Consider the following 23054-nt stretch of genomic DNA (forward strand, 5'->3'; position numbering starts at 1 on the left):
GGGTCATTTTTAATTAAAGAAAGACTAATAAATGCAATAAAGAATACAGCAAGACACATGTTGTTTGGCACCAATTCATTTAATAAATAAATAAATTTGCCGAAAGAATTTTCCCTGCCAGGTCAAAAGGGAATTGTCCAGTGATCATGGCTCCTGAACACGAGGGTGGCAGTTCTGTTGTTTAAAAAGACTGCAGTCTGCATGCTTTGTTGCTCTGCGATTCTTGTGAGCTGCAGGAAGATGTGGGAGAGACATTCCTTCCTCCTGTGGTGACGTTCACTGGAAGTGCTGTAAACCCCGCCAAGTGGCAGCCCAGAGCCACACCCCTCCACTCTGTTGTTTTCACTGGAGCTGTAGAGGCATCAGGATGGGCCCATTTTGGCAGCTTACTTCAGGAACCTGTCCACACTGCATGGGGTGATCTGTGGGGAGCCTGTGGGAAAGTTGACCTGGAGCAGGAGGCTCTATTGGATAGCTGTTGGGGTACCTGCAGTTCTAAAATTCTCAGCTGCAAGGCCAGCCCTCCATTAAGCCCAAGATCTCTTTTCCTCCTTGTTCATGATGAGCCTCTCTGACACAGATGGCAGTGTGACTTCTCCTGTGCTGTGGTTTCAGTACAAAAGTGCCTTTCCTGCAACTGCATTTTACAAAAGCTGGAATTTGATTCTCTTTGCATTTAAAGGTGAACCTGCCTAATTTGCACTTTCCGAATATGCAAACCAAACACAGCCATCCTTGAAAATTCCCACCTCTCTGCATTTCACAGTGCAATTCATCAGCCTTGTAATGTGTACGAAAAAAATATGCAAGGTAAAGTGTGCATTAAAATGCATGTATTCATGAAAATCTAAGAGTGCATTAACTTTGCAAAAATGTGTGCATTAGGAGAAATTTGCACTAAAATGCTGATGCATTTGCATGAGGACTTTTTAAAAAATTGCAAACTAATGTGGAAATGTGGAAAACTGAACTTAAGATTGGAAAAATGAGACACGAAGAGAAACCCAAATTGACGGACTCGCCCATCCCAATCTCCCACGGAGCCACAGCTCTTCCCTTTGGCCTGGGAATATCCCAGGCTGGTTATCCCTCGATCCATGGCTGGATGTTGCTCTTTCCAAAGGGTGGCCGCCGTGCTTTGAAGCTTCGGCACTGAATACCATCCATGGGAAGGTGATACCTGTCAACTGGATTTGACTCCCATTCACTGTCATTGGTTTTGTGGACCTTTTGTGGGGCTGGAGGGGAGGGAAGGGGAAGAGGGAGCCAACTGTGGAAAATGCCGTTGGGCCTGGACAAAATAAAAAAAAATGCAGACTGGAAAATCAGCAGCCTTTGGACACATAATGAGGACATGATTCACTAGAAAAGGCAATGATGCTGGGAAAAACAGAAGGGAGTAGAAAAAGAGGAAGGCCAAACAAGAGATGGATTGATTCCATAAAGGAAGCCACAGACCTGACCTTACAAGATCTGAACAGGGTGGTTCATGACAGATGCTCTTGGAGGTCACTGATTCATAGGGTCGCCATAAGTCATAATCAACTTGGAGGCACATAACAACAAAGCAGAACTAAACAAGAAGAAACAGAACTGTCATCAGTGGTAGCTGGTGAATCCACTATCAGTGGGGCAGTGGAATCCACTCCAGGTTTTAGTCCAAACTTTAAGGAGCTGTCCAAAGGGCTCCTTGAAAGTTCAGACTAAAACCCAGCATGGATTTCACTGCCCCACTGATAATGGATTCACCAGCCACTGACTATCATGCTTGTAAGAATTTAGTCAATGACCAAAATCAATGGAAGAAATTGCATTTGCACTGTGTGTCTTGTACATTGTGCACATCCAAAGCAAAATCAGGGGCCGTTAACCTGCCCTGATTCCTTGGGAAAGGCCAGTGCTCTAAATCAAAGCTGCTCCTCTTCCAGAAACACACCTTATGCTGTTAAGTTGGCTTGCCAGTGGGCTAACACCCGCCTCCACCCGCATCGATCTCCAGGTCTCCAAAGCTGCGCGAATCTTGCAGGCTTGCCAAAGAGCGAAAGAACAAAGGCATGAAATGGCTCTCCTCGTTCCATGGGAAAAGTCCACCAGGAGGGAAGTGGAACAGGCTCTTCTCATTAGCAGGCCTTCATATTTCACAAAAGGAAAAACAAATAGAGTTACCAAACGCACCAGGGACGCCTTGAGGCAGAGGCAGGAGGGGGCCCCAGAGGTTACATCCCAGCACTTGGACGCTTTGTGGTCACTCAGGAGGTCAGCAGGCTCTTCTCCCTGTTCTCAGGACCCCTTTGCCCTCTTTCTCCCCTCCACTCCCTCCACAGCCCACCCCTCAGCGCCTCAGGATCCTTTTGTCATAGGCCCATTGCCGACAAGCAGCTGTTCCCACTTTCTCTGTCAAGAGAGTATAAGAAGCCATAACCCCATCACCCCAACAGTGGAACACTTTCCAAACTAAACAATGTACCCATTGGTAGCACACTCCCAATTTTAGGCTCATGGGAAGGTTAGCAGCCGCAGCTGATGCTCTAAATTCTGGACTTATGCATCAAGGCCTGCCACCCTCATCCTTTCCTGCAATCTTGGCCTCTTAGGCTTGTTTTTCCACAGCCTAAAGAAACTACCCCACAGACCCTAATGCAGAAAACGGAACATAATTAGAATCAGGTTTCGCACACAAACCCCAAATTGTTACAACTGATGAAACAAAGAAAACAGGGTCTCTGAGCATAGGCAGAGTAGCACTCACCCTGGCTTCCAGGCCAGAGTCCCAGTGTGTCCTAAATACTGGCTAACTTCTCTTCTAGAGCAGTTTGTATGTCCCAGGGAAGGGCACTGAGAAGCAAAAAAATCAGCTTGAATTTGCGGGGGCTTTGGCAACAAAAGTGGAGCCAAAAACCGCCTCCACTCTTTTGCATTGTTGTGAGCAGAAGGGCAAGAGTTTTAGAGAGGGGCTTACCAGACCTCTTCAAAGCTTTGTTAGGTTGGCAGCTGCCATGTTAAGTTTCCCAGAATGCTCCGTTCTGAGGGCCGGGGTGGGGGCAGAATGGCAGTGAAAACAAAAAACATGGCAGACACCAACAGGGAGGCATCAACAGCTTCCCAAATGCCTTGCAGAATGAACCATTCTCAGGACTTTCAAACAGCAGCGAACAGCCTGAAGAAGCTCTGTTAAGTTTCACCTGGGCCACCCAGTTCCCCAAAATCACCAGAAGGCCTCTCCATTAGGAGGCAAATAGGGAGCATTTTGCCAAATCCTACAAAAAAGTCCCCAATATGTGCTTGTAGTACAGAAAAGTGTGTGTTTGAAGGAGAAGCCGTTCTGGGAGGAGAAAGTGACATATTTCTGCAGATGAAGAGGGGTTGAGGGTGGTGGTGTAAAACCTCGCTCCAGCAGGAGAGACTGACCTGAAGTTGGGCATTAGGAACGGGAACTGAGCGCAGAGGCACCCCCTCTCATTCTGATGTAGAATGTAGGCAATGCACTTCAGGAAGAGCCGGAATTCAATGTCTTTTAAAATGTATCATTCAAATTTCATAATGTGACCATTGATTTCAAATTCTGATATTCAAATTGTGGAAGCTAAATGGGACAGATAAATTTTAATCATTATTCTTTGAGTTTCTCTTCACCTGTTCAGAGGATTGATTTGTATACCTGGTTTTCAGAATGTGGAGCCCAGTTTTCAGATAACGCTGTATACACACTTAAAAACAAATTCATAGAACAAAACAAACAAATAAAATACAGAATTTAAAGTATGCAAGTAATAAACATAATCAAGTGCAAGAGAAACATTACCTTTCAAGCACCAAGAACACAATGGAACAAAAACATATCCACCTGCTTGCAGAACAATGGCGCAGAGCTGGACAAGCGATCATTGGACAGAAGGTCATTCAAAGCTTTGGGGCTGATGAAGAAAAGGCCACGCTGTGTGTGGGGAAATCAATCTGCCATCCCCAAACATTTGACCCTGCAGCAGAGCCTCATTCTTAAATCACTTTAATTGTTGGGGTAGTTCATGACGATATTTTGGAACTGGCTAAATTCCATTGAATAAGTGAATGTAGTTAACAGTACAAAATTGATGAAAAGCTATTTGCAAGTCCACAGTTGAATACTGTGAAATGTTAACTGCTACTTAACATCTTTGAAGTGTGTGACTTGTTTATTTAGTTATTCGTTTAGAAAAATTTATAGACTGCTCCCATTCAAAAACTCTCTAAGCAGTGTACATAATAAAATAATTATAAATAAAAAATGGAAATGGACTGCCTTCAAGTCGATCCCAACTTATGATGACCTTATGAATAGGGTTTCCATGGCAAGCGGTATTCAGAGGGGGGTTACCATTGACTTCCTCTTAGGCTGAGAGGCAGTGACTGGCCCAAGGTCACCCACTGAGCTTCATGGCTGTGTGGGGTCTCCCAGGTCATTGTGCAACACTATAACCACTATGCCACACTATCAATAAAGCACAGATAAAATCAGTGAACCTTTATAAAACAAATATACACAAAAATGATATGTATGGATAGGCTTGCTTAAATTTTAAAAAAGATTAAAGACAAAAATACATACGCTATTCGTGAATGTGGTATGGATCTAAGTTGTAAGCTGAATTGAGAGAGTTTACAGCAAAGGCAGCTGAGATACTGGGGACGCTGGATGGTTAAAAGTCAATTTGAATATGAATTGATTTAAAATTGATTCAAATCTGGATAGGCTCTGGTATAGCACAGTGGGGAGGAGAGCCTGGCTGGGAGTCCAGAGTCTGTGAGTTCCAATCCCCGCTCGTGTCTCCTGGGTGTCAAGGGCCAGCTAAAGATCACCCCCACAGGGAGTGGCTCAGGGGTTACATGCCCTGCCACCTGTGCAGCCTGGGCAAGCTGCAGAGTCCCAAGGAGCCCAGTTGCCCCCCAGCTGGCAGTTGCGGACAAGGAAGGGGCTGGCTTGTGCAGCTGTGGCAAGCTGAGCAGGCCCTAGCCAGCTGGGGAGGACTAGCCGCAGAGGGAGGCGATGGGAAACCCCCTCTGACTACCGCTTACCATGAAATCCCTATTCACAGGGTTGCCATAAGTCAGGATCGACTTGAAGGCAGTCCATTTTCCATTTTGATGTAGGCTCCAGGCAGAACTTGTGAAAGCTGTTGAGCAAGTGTGTGGTTGTGTATGCGTATAGAATGTGCTGACGAGATGTCAAAATGCCAGAGGCACATTCTGTCATATCAGGTGGGAATGCACCCAGGAATACCGAGAACATGTTTTGTTCTATGGTTGATGGATGTGTTATATACCTGTGAATAATGTTTTCTTTAACATCTATATCAGAGATGTTATTGAATTCCTTTTACTGTTTTAGTAGGGTATTTTAAATGACAGATGGGAGCATTATTAGGTATTGGTGGCAAATATGCTATTCACAGGTAGATTCTTGTTAAAATGATGAATACCATGAGACATATGAAAATGTAGAAACTGGAACTTTGTGTTAATGAACAAATTGACTTCTTTCAAGAGCTTTGAGAAGGACATTTTTAATTAAATGAGGTATTTTTTTCAGACAAGAATTATTGGATGGGATGCAAAGGTTCCCTTCCTCTAATGCAACTTCAGGCCAAGGGGCCAAATATGGCCCTCAGGATCCCTTGGGCTTCTCCTCAGGCTACACCCCTCACTAGCTTCGCTTTGCACTCTCCCTGAGTGTTTCTGTCTGACTGGAACACATCCCTGGACTCTGATCATGGTTGTGTGGAGAGAGAAAGACAGTGGCAGTTGGTGGCTGGTGGGGCAGTGGAATCTGCTCCACGTTTTAGTCTGAACTTTCAAGGAGCTATCCAAGAATGCTCCTTGGACAGCTCCTTGAAGGTACAGACTAGAACCTGTAGGAAATTCCACTGCCCCACTGACATTGGAGCCCCCACTGGAGACAGGTGTGTGAGTGTCTGTAGAACCTAGCCTAGTGCACAAAGGTATAATTTACACCCACTGTTCCACCCACTTTTGCCTCTGGCCTTGCCCCCCATGGCTACATGCCCCCACTCGAAGGTGCCCTTGGGCTGAAACTGGTTCCCCACCTCTGCTCAAATGGAAAGAGCTTCATCTACCAGAGGCAACTTGTTCTCTTGTGTTTGGATACAGGATATTTGTTGTTTTAACATTTCCTAATATTTTAAAACTTGATAATAAAGAATACTATCTGCTGCTGCATGTCAGTTGGCAAGATACTGCCCGAAGGTTGATGCTACTGGGGAAAAAATCATTAGATGTCAAATGTTGGTGCTGAATATCAAATATCTGCCAAATATCCATGCACTCAGAAAATGTTTGCCGTCAGCATTTGCAGAGGAAGTCTTTGAAAGGCAAACCATTTATGATCAAATTTCAGTTTACGGGACTTCTGACATCCTACCCAAATGGATGTGTTTGTTTTCCAGCACAAATGAGCTTCAGCAACAACACACTGCAAATGGATGACGTCTCCGTTTTCTGGAAAGTTGTTTAAAGAACAAACAGAGAGAAAGAGCTGAGCTTGAATTCAGACTTTATTTTGTTTCTAAAATGAAAAGTAAGTAAAACAGCAGTACAAAGAGGCTTTGGCATGATGAGAAAAAGAGATTTGTCCAGGAGCAATTTTATTCCAACTTCCCCCCCTCCCCCAACTCTTATTTCTTCTACGGGTGAAAAAAAACCCCAATTAAGAATAAAATTCTCCCCAATTGCTCCAAAGCAGGTTCTCTTGCAGCACTCTTGCAAGACATAGGTCTATATTTAGAGATATGGTGTGTACATAGCATCGTTTATAATAAATAGCTCTTCTTTAAAATCCCATATCTAACATTATATACATGTTCTCAAGTGTTAGAAATATGCGGGTTTTAATATTTGCTTGTTAAAAAATTGCAAAATGCAGGTTCAGCTTTGTCATTTTCTAAACAAAAACACTGCCTTCTTGTTGCCCCCTCCCATTTCCTGGTGCCCTTTCAATTCACCAAAAGCTAATAGTCAGAGTGGATTGGCTGCAAAAAGGAAGAAACCAATATGATAGGGCTGAGCATTGGCCTTACATAAGCCTTGAGCATTTCCCCAGCATCTTGCAGCATCGGTCATGGAGCTGCCACATCTTACATTTAGATAGTAGGCCAGGGTTAATTTCCTTCCAGACTTGACACCGGGTCTCTGCCACACAAGTTTGGCTAGAAAGGGAGAGCAGAGCAGTTCTTTGGCAAACGAGGGGCATAGGAATGAGCCAGGGCTGTGGTGCCACCAATGCAATAGGCTGTGGGGACAGTTCCAACCAGAGAAATATCTACAGGCTTTGTCTTTCTCATTTAATGTGCTTCATTCTTTTGCAGCAGAGACTTGCAATGATTTCTGGATTTATTTTGCAACAAACCATGCGTCCAAAATGTTTTCTTTTTATTGGTGTTTTAGGGTCAGCTTGTCCATCTGAGGTGGCGTGTCTGTGGGGACACTGTGCAGACAGCTGGGACCTCCCTTTCCTTTGCTTAACAGCCATTGCCTTCCCAGTTATATGACAACCACTTCCCCACCCCACCCCAGTTGTTCTATCACCACCCCACCCAGCCAATGATTTCTGTCCCAGTTGTGGGGGGAAAATATTGCCATTCTGACGCTGGAAGTGGCAAGGGGGCACATCATACCATTGCTTTTCTGCTCCACACCTCACTTCACTTGCTTTCAAATGTCACTGTTGTTACTCATGCTCTGGGTGTTGTAGTTTAGCATTATTATCCTGGCATTATCTTGATTTTCCTCAGCAGTGAAGCCCTGAGAATTTTCCTTGCAGTCAAGGGATTGGATGAAAGGCTCTGATTTTGAAGCAGAACCAGGAAATAATTTAAAAACAAACATTACATTCCATCATAGATGGCTCCCCTCTCGTCACATTCGTTATAGGAGAATCACTTCTGATAACTCATTGGGTTGCACATGAACTCATATTTGTTTATGTGATCTATTCTTCTGAGATAACAATCCTGTAACTTCCTTCCATCCAGATTTGTTTTCCTAGCCAAATGATTCATCAGAGGCCAAATGGAACTCAATGCAGGGAAAAGAGTCTCTGCATAATTAGGGGGCTCTTGATTTGCCTTCGTTTCATCTTGCGGCAAATGACTAGAGTATGCCCATTTTCTTGGATGTGCCAAGGCTGGTAAAATTTAGAATTCAGTGAAAACAGGCTGTAGCTTCAGAGAGACAGAGAGAGATAGTAGATCATGCATAAGGAAGGGTAATCAAAATATTCTGGGATCCACCACAGCAAGATTGTCCAGGAGCGACTTCAGTCTGAACATGCCCTAAGTCTCCCACAACGTGGCCCCAGTTCTGATCACTGATGTTGCATGTAACTTCAAGTGCTGACTCATTTGTCCTGGCATGGCTTTAGTGTGTGTGCCTGGTTTCCTCTAGCAGGAGGCCTACTGTTTTGTGGTAAAGATGATCATAATGATCAACATATATAGTTTCCACATGTTATCCTTGCAAGGCTAATGATGAGAGCCCTGCTGGGACAGAACAAAGGCCCATCTAGTCCAGCATCCTGTGGGCAGGCAGATGCTTCCAGGCATGGGCACCTGCAGGCATTCCCTGGGGGAGGAGCAGGGGGGCAAAGCAAAACACTCCCTCCAAAAGGAATGAGAAGGATGGCGTCTTGGCATTTCACCTCATATCTCAGGTTCTACAAGTGCTAGAAACATACTCTTGCTTTTAAATGAAAGCTGGGGAACTGGGGGTTACAGTTCATCTGGAGGGGGCAACTGCCACACCTTGCTCTCCAGTGGACACACATGCTTCCAGGCACCCCTCAAGCAGGCCATTCCTAACGGATTAGGAACCGTGTGCTGCATAATGAGCAGTGTCTTGCCACAAACCAGATGAAGAGCTGCTCTGAGCCCTCCTACGAGATCCCAGAGTGCTGTAGGGAGGTGCCTCTTTGGATTACAGCTCCCATCAGCCCCAGCCATCAGGGTTGTACGATGCTGGGGCTGATGGGAGCATAGCCATGCCGGTTGGGGCTGATGTGGGTTGCGATCCAAAATATCTGGAGGGCACCAGCTTGGGGGAGGTTCCTGCAGCATTAAAGGTGGCAGATAAGCATACAATGTCTTGGTGACAAGAGGGTGCCAGGGTCGGACAACCTCGTGAACCCAGCCAGAGGTCCTTGCATCTCTTACCACTCCGTATCGGGCATGGTGGGAAATGCTGCATCTTTGATGACATGAACCTATCAAGCTGCTTTCTACGGAATCAGACCAGTGGCCCATCTAGCTTGGTATGGCCAACACTGACCGGCAGCAGCTCTCCAGGGTTCGAAGCAGGGAACTCTCCTGGAGATGCCATTGGGGATTGAACCTGGAGACTTCTACATTCAAAGCAGGGGCTCTGCCACTGAGCCACTACAGCCCAAAGCAAAGGCACAAATGTGGGGAAGGAGGGTGCTGGTGGAAGAATGCAGCTGGGCGAGGAGCAAGAAGCACAAAGGAAGCAGCCTTCTGTGTGCCTTGTGCCTGTCATACACATTCCAACTGAGAACTGGCCCTGCCATTACTCAGCTTGGACAAAGAGCTCAGATGTTCTACAGCAGCCTTCTCCAACTTGGTGCCCTCCAGATGTTTTGGAATACAACTCCCATCAGCCCCAGCCAGCACAGAGGGCACCAGATTGGTGAAGGCTGTCTTACAGAGTGCGGGAAAGAGATAGGGAACTTGGGGGGGGGACAGAAACCTACAGTCAACATTTCCTTGGCTAGTAGGGTCCCTAAAACTTTAGCCAATGCTTCCTTCACGGCATGAGGGCACCAGATTTCCAGATTGGGGTCACATGACAGGCACCTCCCCATGACCCTCAGCATGGCCAAAGATTTCATTGCACTAACCAGATTGTGTGAATTGGCCTTTGGGGATATTTTGTGAGCCGTTATATTCTGCAGAGATGGCAAAACAATACAAATGGTGAGACAATAGCAATTTCCATGATTTGGAAGTGCAATGCAAATCAATGGTGTTTGTGTGTGAAAGTCCCAGGTCAACATCTGATCAGTTGGTTCATACATTCTAGGAACTGACAGGATTTTGGAATTGGTAAGGAATATCATTTCTCATCTAGGTTATCTTTATGATGCTTGAAATAATCAGAAACATATGATCGTAAATTATATAAACATAGATTTTTTTAAAAAAAATCCATAGCATAACATAAACAATATAAAGAAATCACTTTTTTATCCCACTTAAAGGCTACTGCCAATTTTAAAAAGTTATCCTAAAAACATATGCTGTGCATTTTATTCTATGGAAAATTAAAAATATGTGTTTATATAATTTACAGTTGTATGCTTTACTTTAATTCTGTTCTTTTCAAGTTATATTTGTTTAAGGGTAGTGATTTTTTCCCCTTCAGATTGAAATAATCAGAGACATGGGTCCATATTCAATGTTCTGTCCGCTAGTGCAAAAGCCCTTGTGCTTGTGGGACAGCAGAGTTTAAAGGTTGCACAACAAAGGAATCCAGTGCAACAGTTCTTTTTTATTCCAGCAGGCTTTTAGAATAAAAGGTGGTTAGGACAGTTCGTTGAGAGGTTGCTGCATTCTCTATTGCTAAATTGCACTATTTTAATTTGTTTTATTTATTTTAAGTGGATGTTAACTGTTTTAATCTTGCTAATGGTTTAATCTTATTTTAATGTAGAATTTTGAATGTTTTAATCATATGTATTTATGTTGTCATAAGCCGCCCTGAGTTCCACTTGGAAAAAGGGCGGGGTATAAATAAAGATTTTATTATTATTATTATTATTATTATTAACAGTTGTGCTAGCATCAACTTGATGCGCAACTGCTGATTCTTGTTGTGCAATCCAGTGCACAGCAATCTTTGGTAATGTACTTGTGTTTTCCCTTGCGCACAATCAATGTTCCACCAGCTCAACAACTAAGTGGCATTAACTTAGCGCTACATTGGATACAACACATGATATTGTACAGCATAACCCATTACATGTCTACTCAGAAGCAATATGGCTTATGTTCAGTGAAACAGTCCCAGGGAAGCATGTATAGGACTGCAGCCTTCCTCACGAAACAAAGGTGATTTTAATTACTGAATTAAAAATGAATAGTTCTTAATTATGAAAATAATGGAATAACATTTTTAAAAAAATCTTGAAGACTTGGGGAAAATCTCATTCATGTCCTGCACTCGTAGTCTCTGGGCATGTGGTAAAGCACAAGTTGCCACCTCCCACACAGGGGCATAGCAGTAGTAGACGGTGTGATAGGCCAGAGTCACTTACCCAGTCTTCCAGCAGGTGAGCTGCTACTCCTTACTGGGAAGGGGAGGGGCAAGGTGGCAGTGAGGATCTCGAGATCAGTGTGGCGCAAACGGACCAGCTGAGCCAATCCAGTTGCCACTGCATTTCACTTCCCCCTCCTGGTAAGCAGCAATGACTCACCTGCTGGGAGGTCAGTTAAGTGCTTCCGCCCCACCAGGCCATCTGCTACTGGAACACAGAAAGCTGCCTTATACTGAGCCAAGCCATTGGTCTATTTAGCTCCATACTGTCTACACTGACTGGCAGTGGCTCTTCACAATTTCAGACTGGGTTCTTTCCCAGCCCTCCCTGGAGATGCTGCCATTGGGGACTGAACCTGAACCTTCAGCACGCAAAGCAGACCCTCTGTGGCCCTTCCCACACACACTTCCCTGGATACATTCAAGCCATTGCACAGCCACTGGTATCAACTACCTTACTAAGCAACCACAATGGCAAGACTTCCTTCTGAAGGCCACGTCACACCTCGCAAAGCCACACAGACAGGTTTGCAACCAGATAGGTATGCTCAACAGGGAGCCTCAGCCTACCCGGCCTGTCTGACAGGTGTACCTGTCTGAATTGGTTGGCCACTTTTATGCATTTATGGGGGGGAAAGAGGAGATGCATCACGTGCAAAGGACAAAAGTGGGCACCAATTTGCACAACATTTCCATACAGATGTCAAATTTAGAAGGAATTGCTCTAATTTAAATAAAAATAAAATATGTCCCAGCAAAGTGGGGGAGGCTGTGACCGGGGGATTGGTGTGCCCCCCACATCAGTCTGCTGCCCAGGTGCCAACTGTGGATGCGCAACTTCAAGGCCTTTGATGCTCTCCCATTTTATCTCTCAATCGGACTTGAACTAGACAATCCTTCCAATAGAGACTGTCCACTGTAACAGAGGCCACGAGGCCAGCCTGTTTATGAGGCATGTGATGCCAAGCACCTGTTGGCCACATCCTCACTTCACATTTTGAGCTGCACACAGTTAAAAACATCTTAGGCGGACATCTTCAAAATGCAATGTGTGAAGAGGTCATGAAAGCAGTCTTGGGATGGCGAAAAGCAGTGGCTGAAAGCACCTTGGACAGCTCCTTGGAAGTTCAGACTAAAACCCGGCACGGATTCTCCTGCCCCACTGACACAGAGGCACCAGCCTCCACTGGCCAGAAGGCAAACTCCCTTGCCCTGAAGGAGGGAGAAGAAAAGGGCTTTCGCTCAGCTCAAGGCAGCCTCTCCTTTTCTGGAAAGAGATCATCCACGCTTTGTGTCAAAACACCCAGGGCTCGCTTTCCATTCAGCAGCACTGAGAACAAGGGGAATGAATGTGGTGCCCTCCTGATATCATTGCACTATAGCTCCCGTCATCCCTAACCATTGGCCATGCTGGCCACTGGGGCTGTTGGGAACTGTAGCCCATCATCCTCTGGAAGGCGCCACACTGGCTACCCCCGAGTTAGAAGGAGGAAGGGCTGGAGATGGAGAAGTGGTGCAAGGCCTGCTTTGGCTGCCATAAGTGCCACCCTTTAAACCCTGAGACAGGGTTTAACCATGTTTTGAACACTGGAGTTGAGCCCTTGAATATGCAAAGGAGTACTCACGAGCATGTGCAGAGTGCTATCAAGTGGGTAAAACTCCTCCCTGGAACCCTGGAAATCCACGGGCAAACAGCATCACCGATACTGAGTTAGATGCACCAACCGTCCGACTTGGTCATAAGGCAGCTTGCTAAATTCCTATGACCCCAAAATCCATCCTTTGCACATCTTAGATTGGGGTGATGGTTTCATAGAATCATAGAATAGTAGAGTTGGAAGGGGCCTACAAGGCCATCAAGTCCAACCCCCTGCTCAATGCAGGAATCCAAATCAAAGCATCCACGTGGCTATCCAGCTGCCTCTTGAATGCCTCCAGTGTCGGAGAGCCCACTACCTCTCTAGGGAATTGGTTCCATTGTCCTATGGCTCTGTTAGGAAGTTTTTCCTGATGTCCAGTCGAAATCTGGCTTCCTGCAACTTGAGCCCATTATTCCGTGTCCTGCACTCTGGGACAATCGAGAAGAGATCCCAGCCCTCCTCTATGTGACAACCTTTCATGTACTTGAAGAGTGCTATTGTATCTTCCCTCAGTCTTCTCTTCTCCAGGCTCAACATGCCCAGTTCGTTCAGTCTCCCTTCACAGGACTTTGTTTCCAGTCCCCTGATCATCCTTGTTGCCCTCCTCTGAACCTGTTCCAGTTTGTCTGCATCCTTCTTGAAGTGTGGAGACCAGAACTGGACGCAGTATTCAAGATGGGATCTAACCAGTGCTGAATAGAGGGGAACAAGTACTTCACAGTGTTGCAAGAACACCTGCACTTGGCTGACTTTCTCTTCTCCTAAAGATATAAGATCAGTCTCAGGCCCTGACCCTGGCAGCCCTATGCACATACCAGGCAGCCTCATGTTTCTCCTTTGCCTACGTGACACCAGGCTGGATACTTCTGCCACGGCAGGCGGGGACACGTGGGCAGAAATATAAACAGCTTTAGCCTAAGACCGTCTTAGCCTAATTTGCTTGCTGATGCGTGTCCCCATTTGAGCCAAGAAGCAGAGCAGTCCTGTCATCCTCTCTCTCTCTCACTCTCTGCATTCCCCCACCCACCCTCACACTCTGCTCTCTCCACATTGATGATAGCAAGTATATGGAAAGGAAAGCAAAGGCTCCTTGGAAGAAGATGAAGGCTCTTTGCTCCAAAGCAAGAGGTCATGACTACTGATGCGGGGGGCAAGAAAAGCCCAGTGGAACTTGCCCCAGGAAGGAACGGAATGGGGGGGGCAGTGCTCAGAAACAGCTGCTGCCTGCAGGGCTGGCAACAGGCATGACTGGGCCCTTGAGCACCAGCTGGGGCCAGCACTGTAGCCCAATATCACCCCCATTGATACAGGCAGCGTGGTGCTAGTAAGCCTGCATGCATGCCCCACTACCTCTCATGTGAATGATGTGTAGGCATAGCGTGCATGCCTGCCATCAACCAAGATGGTGGCAGAGGCAGCAGCCTCTTAGGGAAGCCCCTGCTGCCATATTGGGTGATGACAGGCATGCCCACACAGAGAGGCAGGTGGGGTGTGCAGGTGGGCTTATTGAAGCCCATGCTGTCTGTATTGAGGGGGTGCCTGGGAGCTCCCTCTTGGCAATCCACAGCAGGGTCGGATTGCAGGACCCAATGCTGCTGCAGATCACGGAACAGGAGTGCCACCCTCCCACCCTCAGGGACCCTTCAGGGGCCTTGGTCAGGGCCCAACCTGGCCATCAAATGGTGCCAGCCTTGGCCAACCTGTGTGGTGAGTGGGGCAGAGCCATAGAGCGCCCCTCCCAACCCTGTTGTCACTGCAGCTTACCTGGACAGGGTAAGGCAAGCAATAATGGGGGTAAAAGTGTATACAAATCAATGAAATGAATCAATTGCAATAGGGGAGATATAAGCCAGAGGTGACCATCGCACAGACTTCGACCCAGGCTGGAAGGCCAATTCACACAACCATTTGGGTGCAGCTGGTTTGCAGGAAGCAGCTGGTTGGCAGATCATTTCAACACATCTTCAGATCGTGAGTCACGGTGGACTTTTAGCCTGCTTCTCCAAGGGTGCGGTTGAACTGGCATTTGAAGATGCACCGAAACACTCGTGTCCCCTGTTCCCCAGCTCAAGTTGGGGTGGCATTGGAGTGCTACAAATGTTTGCCTTTTCTAAGAGCTAGTTTCAATTGCTGACATCACCAGTGAAAAGATCTTAGGTAACAAAGCTGGAGGGGGACTTAGAGCTGAAACGTGATGAGAAGAAGTGGGGGGGGCATATTTTGCTGGACTGTACCACTTCAGACTGCAAGTGGAGAGGCACGCATTTGAGTACTCTCCCAAGTAACAAAGTTCCCTGAACATATTATAAAAAGAGCATGTTAGGAGAAGAGGTTTAAGCTGAGTCTTTTCCCTAACATGCTAGCTTATTTTGTGGGGCAAATATGCAAATACACACACACATACCTGCTATCTGAAGTGGCTGGGCCCAGCAAATGCAGGATCATGTGATTAGGGATGGGGGAGACCTCTGATTCAGTCTGCAATAAAAGGCAAACCCACCTAATTCGCACTTTCAGAAGCAATACACAAACCGAAGAAAGGCCATCCTTCTCCAGACAAGTAATGTGTACAGAAATCTTATGCTAGGGGCAAGTGTGCATAAACATGCATATATTTGTGAAAATAACACACAAACCTGCATTATATTAGGGGAAATTGCTTTGCAAAAATGCATATAAAAATGTGCCCATAAGCAGAAATTTGCCATAAAATGCTGATGAATTTTCATGAGACTTTTTTCTTTTCATTAAACTGATGTGGAAATGTGGAGAACTGATGAGAAGCTAAGAGAGACTGAAATGGACAGGTCTGCTGCTTCTGATCATGTGTTTCAGCGCTTACAGAAAATTGACACAATGGCCACTGGCCTGGCTGAAACCCTGACAAGAATGGCCCAAACGGCTACATGGGTTAGTTCACAGGTCACTGGCCAAGATCAGCGGCAGAGTCGTGGTTGGTTTTCCAACACGAGCGATTGGCTCAGGGACAGTGGACTTCTCCCTGACCCAATCTTGCCTAGCAGGCACAGGCCTCACCTCTTTCAAATGGATATTGCTCTTTCACAGTAAATCAGCACATCCAAAGAGGCTGGGAAGTTCTTGGTAAGCTGGAGGACGGACCTGAGCATGTACTGCCCTCCTATCAGCAAGTCAGACATTGAGAGCGATACAAACATTCGTTGAAAAAGGGGCCACTCCCACCAACCCCAAGAGAGACGGATTTGAGAGGAAGCTACAATTGCAACACTGCAGAGGGCGAGAAGCGGCAGAGAGGGGTCAAGAGAAGAGGGGAAATCTATGAGGCGCTACTTTGAGATCCATGGGGGGGGTTGTGGGTATTACAAGTGCAATGTGTTCACCTGTATAAGGGCTTTGGTAGTGGACCTATGTGCATCAGAGCTGCAAAGGAGGGCAAATGCAACGGTGCTGTGTACACACAAAGGCAGAGGCACCACCAGGGAGCTGCTTCATACTCTGGAGTACTTTGTACTCTGGAGGACAGAGAGCAGCGACTGCTCTTTACACATGGACATAAATGGCGGCTTTTGCTGACCTGAGAGCAACCACTATTTATACACCTGAGCACCATACATGCTATGTTGTACACGTTCAGAAACAAGTTCCTTTCCTCGTGTCAGATGCACATAGCCCTCTACATGCATGGCACGCCATCGACAGGGAAAAGAGGCGATCACTCACCGCTGAAATGAAGGGGATCAAATAAATGGAGTGGGTCCTGCGGTGCTTAATTTCCCACTCCTGCCCCCACTTATTGGCTGGGGGTGGGGAGAATTGCTACATCCTTCCATCAGTCCACAGAGGTATAAATCAAGACGCACGCACACAGCCAGGAGAGCCTCTCTGCCCCATACAACACTCCTCTAAGGGTGCAAAGACCTCTTTTCAAGTTTCACATTTTGTGGAGTTGCTACGAAAGTGAACATTTAGAACTGTGACTAGCTGAAGGCGTGTCTGAGACTCCCTTCCTGGGGAGAACAGGCTCCTCCATGTCTACCCTCGGGGGGGGGTCACCTCTTCTCCCTCCCTTCCTGATCTATAGGGGCAGGCAGCTGAACCCACTCCTAGTGCCAGCTGTAGAAGCTGAGCTTCTCCAGGACACTGACTGACCCGGAAGGCCAACCCAGAGTTTGATCCATCTGCCTATGCACCTCCTTTCTTTGCGCACACCCAAGATGCATGCATGCTGCTGCTGACCCTTCCTTTCTCTTTATAGATATATCTGTATGAATTCTAGGGTTGGTTGATGCCGTTTCTCTCCGCCTGGGATTGTGCACCTGTGGCTCCATCCTCCTCCTCCTCCTCCCCCCCCTTTCTCTGTGGTTAAGGGCAGTCTTGAAAGGGGCTCCCTAGACCCTTTACACAGAGCTACGGCGCTTCATAAGTCCCTGGAAGGCTGAGAGGCTGTGGAGTCCTGTGGAGACGGAGCTGATGGCGGAGCGCTGGGCGTTGCAGAAACATCGGTTGGACGGAGTATCTGGGTATTGCCCGGGGGAGGAGTGGCTCTGCTCCATGCAGGTGTCTGAGGTGGACAGGTCTCTGGGGATGATCATGGGGATGGAGTACTGAAGCTTCTCCCGGCTCTTGTACCAGAGGCAGGAGCACATCGACTGGAAGTGGAGGACCTCGGCGTAGACGTTCCGGAGCCCCCCTCTCCTGCTGCTGCTCCCGCAGCCCCCCACGCCCCCAAGCGCAGCAGCGGTCGAGGAGGCCGTAGTGTCCGTGGTGTGCACGCTGCTGGGCTGCCCGCTGTGGCTCAGCAGGGCCCGGTGCTCTGCATCGCGTTTCTCGTCCTCGGCATTCATGGTCATGAATCGTAGCACCACCAAGTTGAGGAAGGCCCCAATGACGGTCAGCCCAGTTAAGATGTAGATGAAGCTGAAGGCCACGTACTGGGGCTTGGTCTGAAGGGCCTGCTCCTTCTGAAGGGCCACGTAGTCCCCAAAGCCAATGGTGGTGAGGGTGATAAAGCAGTAGTAATAGGCCTGGAAGAAGGTCCAGTTCTCATAGTAGGAGAAGGCGGCTGCTCCAATGCAAAGGGTGCTGATGCAGGAGAAGAACCCAATGGTGACCATGTTGGCCATTGACACTTCCGGCCGCCTCATGCCAAGGCACTTCTTGATGCGGTGGAGGAGGTACCTCACGAAGGTGTTGATTCTCTCGCCAAGGCTCTGGAACATGACCAGGGTGAGTGGGATCCCCAGCAAGGCATAAAACATACAGAAGACTTTGCCTCCATCGGTGCTGGGTGCTGCATGTCCGTACCCTGGGGAACAAAGACACAAAGCACAGGCAAGCTGGTCAGTGGCACCTAACAGATTACGGGGGTCGTTTGCTCGGGGAAGGAGGAGGGAAAGGGTCCCCCCCTCCACATCCTGGCTTGATAGGTGGGTTGGGCGCTGCTTCCACCTCCTCATCCAAAACAGTGGCCGGGTGGAAGGGAGGGGAGCCACATCCAGACGGGGCACCACCCTGGCCTGAAAACTCAGAGGTGTGGCCATCTGTGCCAAGGTCCTCCTCTTCCAGTCCATGTCCACCTGCTGCCGGTACAAGAGCCAGGAGAAGCTATAACACTCCATCACCAGGATGCCACCCTAAAAAAAGAACATCCTGTCCCTGCAGCCTGGGCACATATGGAGCCACACCACCAAGTTTGCAGACTGGAGCTGTGCCCACCTCAGGCAAGGTGAGGACATGCAGGGGGATGGGAAAGGGAGAAAGGATGGATCAGGGACCTGGGGGCTTATCATAGGACCACCTGTACGGTGCACAGAGCGGAGAGGGAGATGCTGGAAAGGAAGGAGAGGGAGCGGAGAAGAGCTGGAAGCTGGGAGCGGGAACTGAAGGGAGAGAAAGTCCAGGGGGCTGAGCGTGGTGTAGCTATGCAAAGTACCCCAGGTGTGCTCCCCCCTGACCCCGACACCTGCGCCTTCTGGCTGGGTTTTATCCCCACGGCTGATCTGCTGGCTGGGGTGTACAGAATTGGACAGCAAAGGCTTTCCTTTGGACCAAAGGCTTTAATCAGATTCTCCAGGGACCTTGCATGAGAGACTATTGCGACTGGGGACACAGCCTTTTCTTTTCCGATTTCAGCTTGTAAGCACGCTTGACGCTTGCACTCAAAAAAGGTTTTGCAATCAGTTAAATCGAAACAGCTACAATCCTCATGCATCTCAGCCGCAATGGCTGCCCCTGGGCATGCTCAGAAGAATCCAGACCTGTGGGACCGACAAGCCAGCCAGCCCTCCTCTCCAATGCTGGCTCCCCCTAGTGGGGAAGAGGGGACCTAGTGGTAGGGCTGACTGGCATTTAACCCATTATGAGCTGGGCCTGAACTTAAGCGAAGTTGTGAACTCAGCTCATAATGAACTGGAGTGGGGGATGGAAAACCCTTCATCATTAGGAGCCCGTCAAGTCTCCCTCCCTCGCTCCCTCCCCCCCCCCGCTATTTTCAACTTTGGCAGCATCTTTGGCACAGCCTCCTGGGTCCAGTTTGCACATTAGAATGGATAAACACAGTTACAATCATTTGCAGCTGGCCAATCTCCTTCCAGCAATCAAAAGGCATCTTTAGAAGCACTCAGAAGAACTTCTGCCATGTGATGGGGGGGTCATGTGGGAGGAAGCAGCCCTTAGTCCCAAACCTGCCAGGAAAGGTACCAAGATTTACATATCTTTTTAAATCTAAATTAAATTTAAAAAATCAGCTTTACAGAATCACTCTCACAACAACCCTAAGAAGTATTAGAACTAATGTTACGTTCATGTTGCAAAAAGAGAACCGAGGCAGCAAAAATATATATATCTTGCCCAGGATCGCACCAGGAAGCCACAGCAGAGGTGGGATGTTTGAACCCAGGCCCATCTAGTCCATTGTTCTGCTCTCAACAATGGCCAACCAGGCACCTTAAAGGGAAGCCCACAAGCTTCATATGGCCTTGTACTTCCCAGTCCAAGTTAAACACAACCATCCACGGGATGAACGCAGTTCTCTGGGTGATTTTGAATCAACTTGCTCCCATTTCTTTGACCAACAAGAATATCAGATCTGCCCTTTTCTGAGTCAGTTGCCTGTTCTTTACAAAAACCTGTTTTACTTATTTACAGAGGATCATAAGGAGAAATTATTCACCATGTCGCAAAATGTTAAAAAAAAACAAAAAACCAAATTCACAAGCAATGTGATCCAATGAAACTGATAGGTCATTGACTTAAGGCAGTAGATTATATATATATATTAAGGCCCTTATTTACATTATTTTTTAAAAATAAAAATTATTTACATTACTCCTGCACAGAGAGTCTGCATTCAACATATAAGGAAATATTTAGGCTGCTATGGAATTTGGAGGTCGCTGATGCACAGGGTCGCCATAAGTCGCAGTCGACTTGGAGGCACATAACAACAACCACAATGGAATTTGGTACCACAAGATGCTGTGATGGTCGGTCACCAGTGGAGAGGATGAGGCAAGTTATGGAAGATAATAATGTTGTCAATGGGCATGACAAATGGAAATAAATTTGATCCCCTGCACACTTAAAGGTGAACCTACCACTGTGCACTTTCTGAAACAATATGCAAAGCAAAACACAGCCATCCTTCAGAATTCACACCTTTGTGCATCTGGCAGTGTAGGTCTGCATCCAAGGAATGTGTGCAAGAATGCAAATCCTATAGTACCATGTGCATAAGAATGCATATATCTGTGACAATAATATACAAAAAAAGCATGACATGAGGCAAAATTACATGCAAAAATGTTTATATTGGGAGAAATTCGCACTAAAATACTGATGAATTTTCATGAGATTGTTTTTTATGCAAATTGATGTGGAAATGAACTTAAGAGAGACGACAGAAAGGAACGAGAAACCAAAACACACAAATCCTTCCATCCCTAGCCACAGCTCTATCCCCCAGCCACCTCTTGCCTCCAGATGCCTTGCAGATGTTTTGGAATGCAATTCCCATCAGCACCAGCCGGCATGGCCATAAGAGTTGTCATTCGTAACATCTGACGGGCACCAGGTTGGTGAAGGCTGCTATATGCCCTTACAGGGAAGTAGGTCTATTTGAGTTGAATGCAGCTTGCTTCTGTAGACTGTGCACTGTTAATCTCACAGCCTCCGTTAGCAGTGGTGGAAGTGGAAAACAAATCTTGTACGAGTCACTGTTGTTATTTAATGTATACACCGCTTATTGACAAAATAGGCTTTTGAGCAGTTTACAAAGTATAAAAATAAGTTACACAAATATTAAAATATAAGCATCCATTATTAAAATCATAATAAAACAACCCAGTTAGAACATTAAAGTATAAACATCCGTAATTAAAGTATGTGATAAAACAATCTATTGTGACCAGAGTTTGCTTCTTTTAAAGAAATGACAGCCCTAGATAAAAAGTCACATGACAATAAGTGGAAGAACGTGGAGCTGACTTTGTACTAAACCTCCACAAGCTTGTGGTATACATAACATCAGTGCCTGTTATTAACAGCCAGATCTGTGGAATGTGACTTTTTGGAGAAATATTTGGACAAATGAACAAAATCATCTTTGTGTCAATGTCATAAAAGCAGAGCATCAGTGCAAATTAAATTTTGAGATGTCTTGTGGGTGACTTCTGTGACTTCAGAAGCCAGGGCCACAGGGCAGCTTCAACAAACATGATTAAATTCAGTTTCTTTTTTTTTAACAGAATGTGCGAAATTGTGGGGCTTGGCACCTTTTCTTTTTTATTTAATAAAGTCATGTTATTTAAAAACTCAACACTTAAAAATTTGTCCCATAATATATTATTAAAGGTAAAGGTGTCCCCGCACTTGTAGTGTGAGTCGTTTCCTTACTAGGCAGACCTATATATGGGGTGGGATTGCCAGTTCCTTCCCCGGCCTTTCTTTACCCCCCAGCATATGCCGGGTACTCATTTTACCGACCACGGATGGATGGAAGGCTGAGTGGACCTCGACCCCTTTTACCGGAGATTCGACTTCCTCCTTCCGTTGGAATCGAACTCCGGCCATGAGCAGAGCTTCAGCTGCGTTACCACCGCACTTTTTTGTGACTGTGCTCGCCAGTACTGAGTACCAGCACCACTTTTTTTATTGCCCATGCTGACATCCAGAGTACCTTTAGCAGGATATGAGTACCAGCACTTCATTTTTTTTAACCAAAAGAAGCACTTAGTATAAAGTTATGAAGATTTGAAGGGAAACAGTATTTACCTTCATTTTCTATTTCTTATCTTTTCTCCTCTATTTATTTTTTAGAAACTACCAAACTCCTTATTAAATCCCATATGCACAACTGTACAAAAACATATTTCACAGTCTCAACAACAAATCCACTTGAATCAGAGGCAGGCAAAAGGGGCCTTCCTTCTACAGTCAGTTTTGACACCCATATGACATATTAAGAATGGAAAGTGTTCCTGAGCACGTGCAAAGTACATATGGACTGGCTTTTACCTGGAAACTTTCTTTTTCTGAAAAAGTCAGCGCTGCACAGGCCCTGTTGTCGTCAGGGTCAGTCCAGCTGCAAACGGCTTCTTGCAGTTGTTTTCCTGCCCTCCCTTGAGCTGTGTACAGAGAACTGCAGGGAGGCAGGTGATTTGGGGTGGAGGAGAGAAGGAGACTCCTGCCTCATTCCATCTCCTTCTGGAAACAAGCGGCAGACTGTCTGCCCTGTGGGGGGTGGCTTTTTATTCCAGAGGTGCTTTGGGCACAAGAGACAGAGCTCCCTCCTGCAACTCCATGTCCCCCCCCCCCCAGGATCAGGGATAGCCATTAGTGCAGGAGGGTATAAATTAAATAATAAATAAATAAGGGGCTTGCCTGGGGAAGGGCTGAAGAGGCTTCTCACCCCTGCTGGCAGCCTATCCTCACCAGGCCCCTGCCTTCAGGGAGACCCATCAAGTCTGCTTCAGTGCAGTGCGCAGAGATGGCTTATCTCACCAGGCAAAGAATGTGCGCCCGGAGAAACAGAGAAGGCTACAAAAAGAAAAAGGGTCGTGCGGAGAGTGATTCACGAAGCAAGAGTCAGCATGACGCACTGGAGCCGATGGTGGGCAACAC

At 46.8% G+C, this 23054-nt stretch overlaps 1 protein-coding gene across 1 annotated transcript in view; it reads right to left on the reverse strand.

Moving 5' to 3' along the window:
- Positions 1–6554: 6554 nt before the first annotated feature.
- Positions 6555–23054, reverse strand: part of KCNK3 (potassium two pore domain channel subfamily K member 3) — a 109823-nt gene continuing 93323 nt past the window's right edge. The window contains exon 2 of the mRNA XM_061625882.1: positions 6555–18240. Coding sequence (XP_061481866.1) covers positions 17333–18240 — 908 coding nt within the window. The 3' untranslated portion in view covers positions 6555–17332. The remainder of the gene's footprint in view (positions 18241–23054) is intronic.

Source organism: Rhineura floridana, chromosome 4 (genome assembly GCF_030035675.1).
Source record: "Rhineura floridana isolate rRhiFlo1 chromosome 4, rRhiFlo1.hap2, whole genome shotgun sequence".
Taxonomy (NCBI): domain Eukaryota; kingdom Metazoa; phylum Chordata; class Lepidosauria; order Squamata; family Rhineuridae; genus Rhineura; species Rhineura floridana.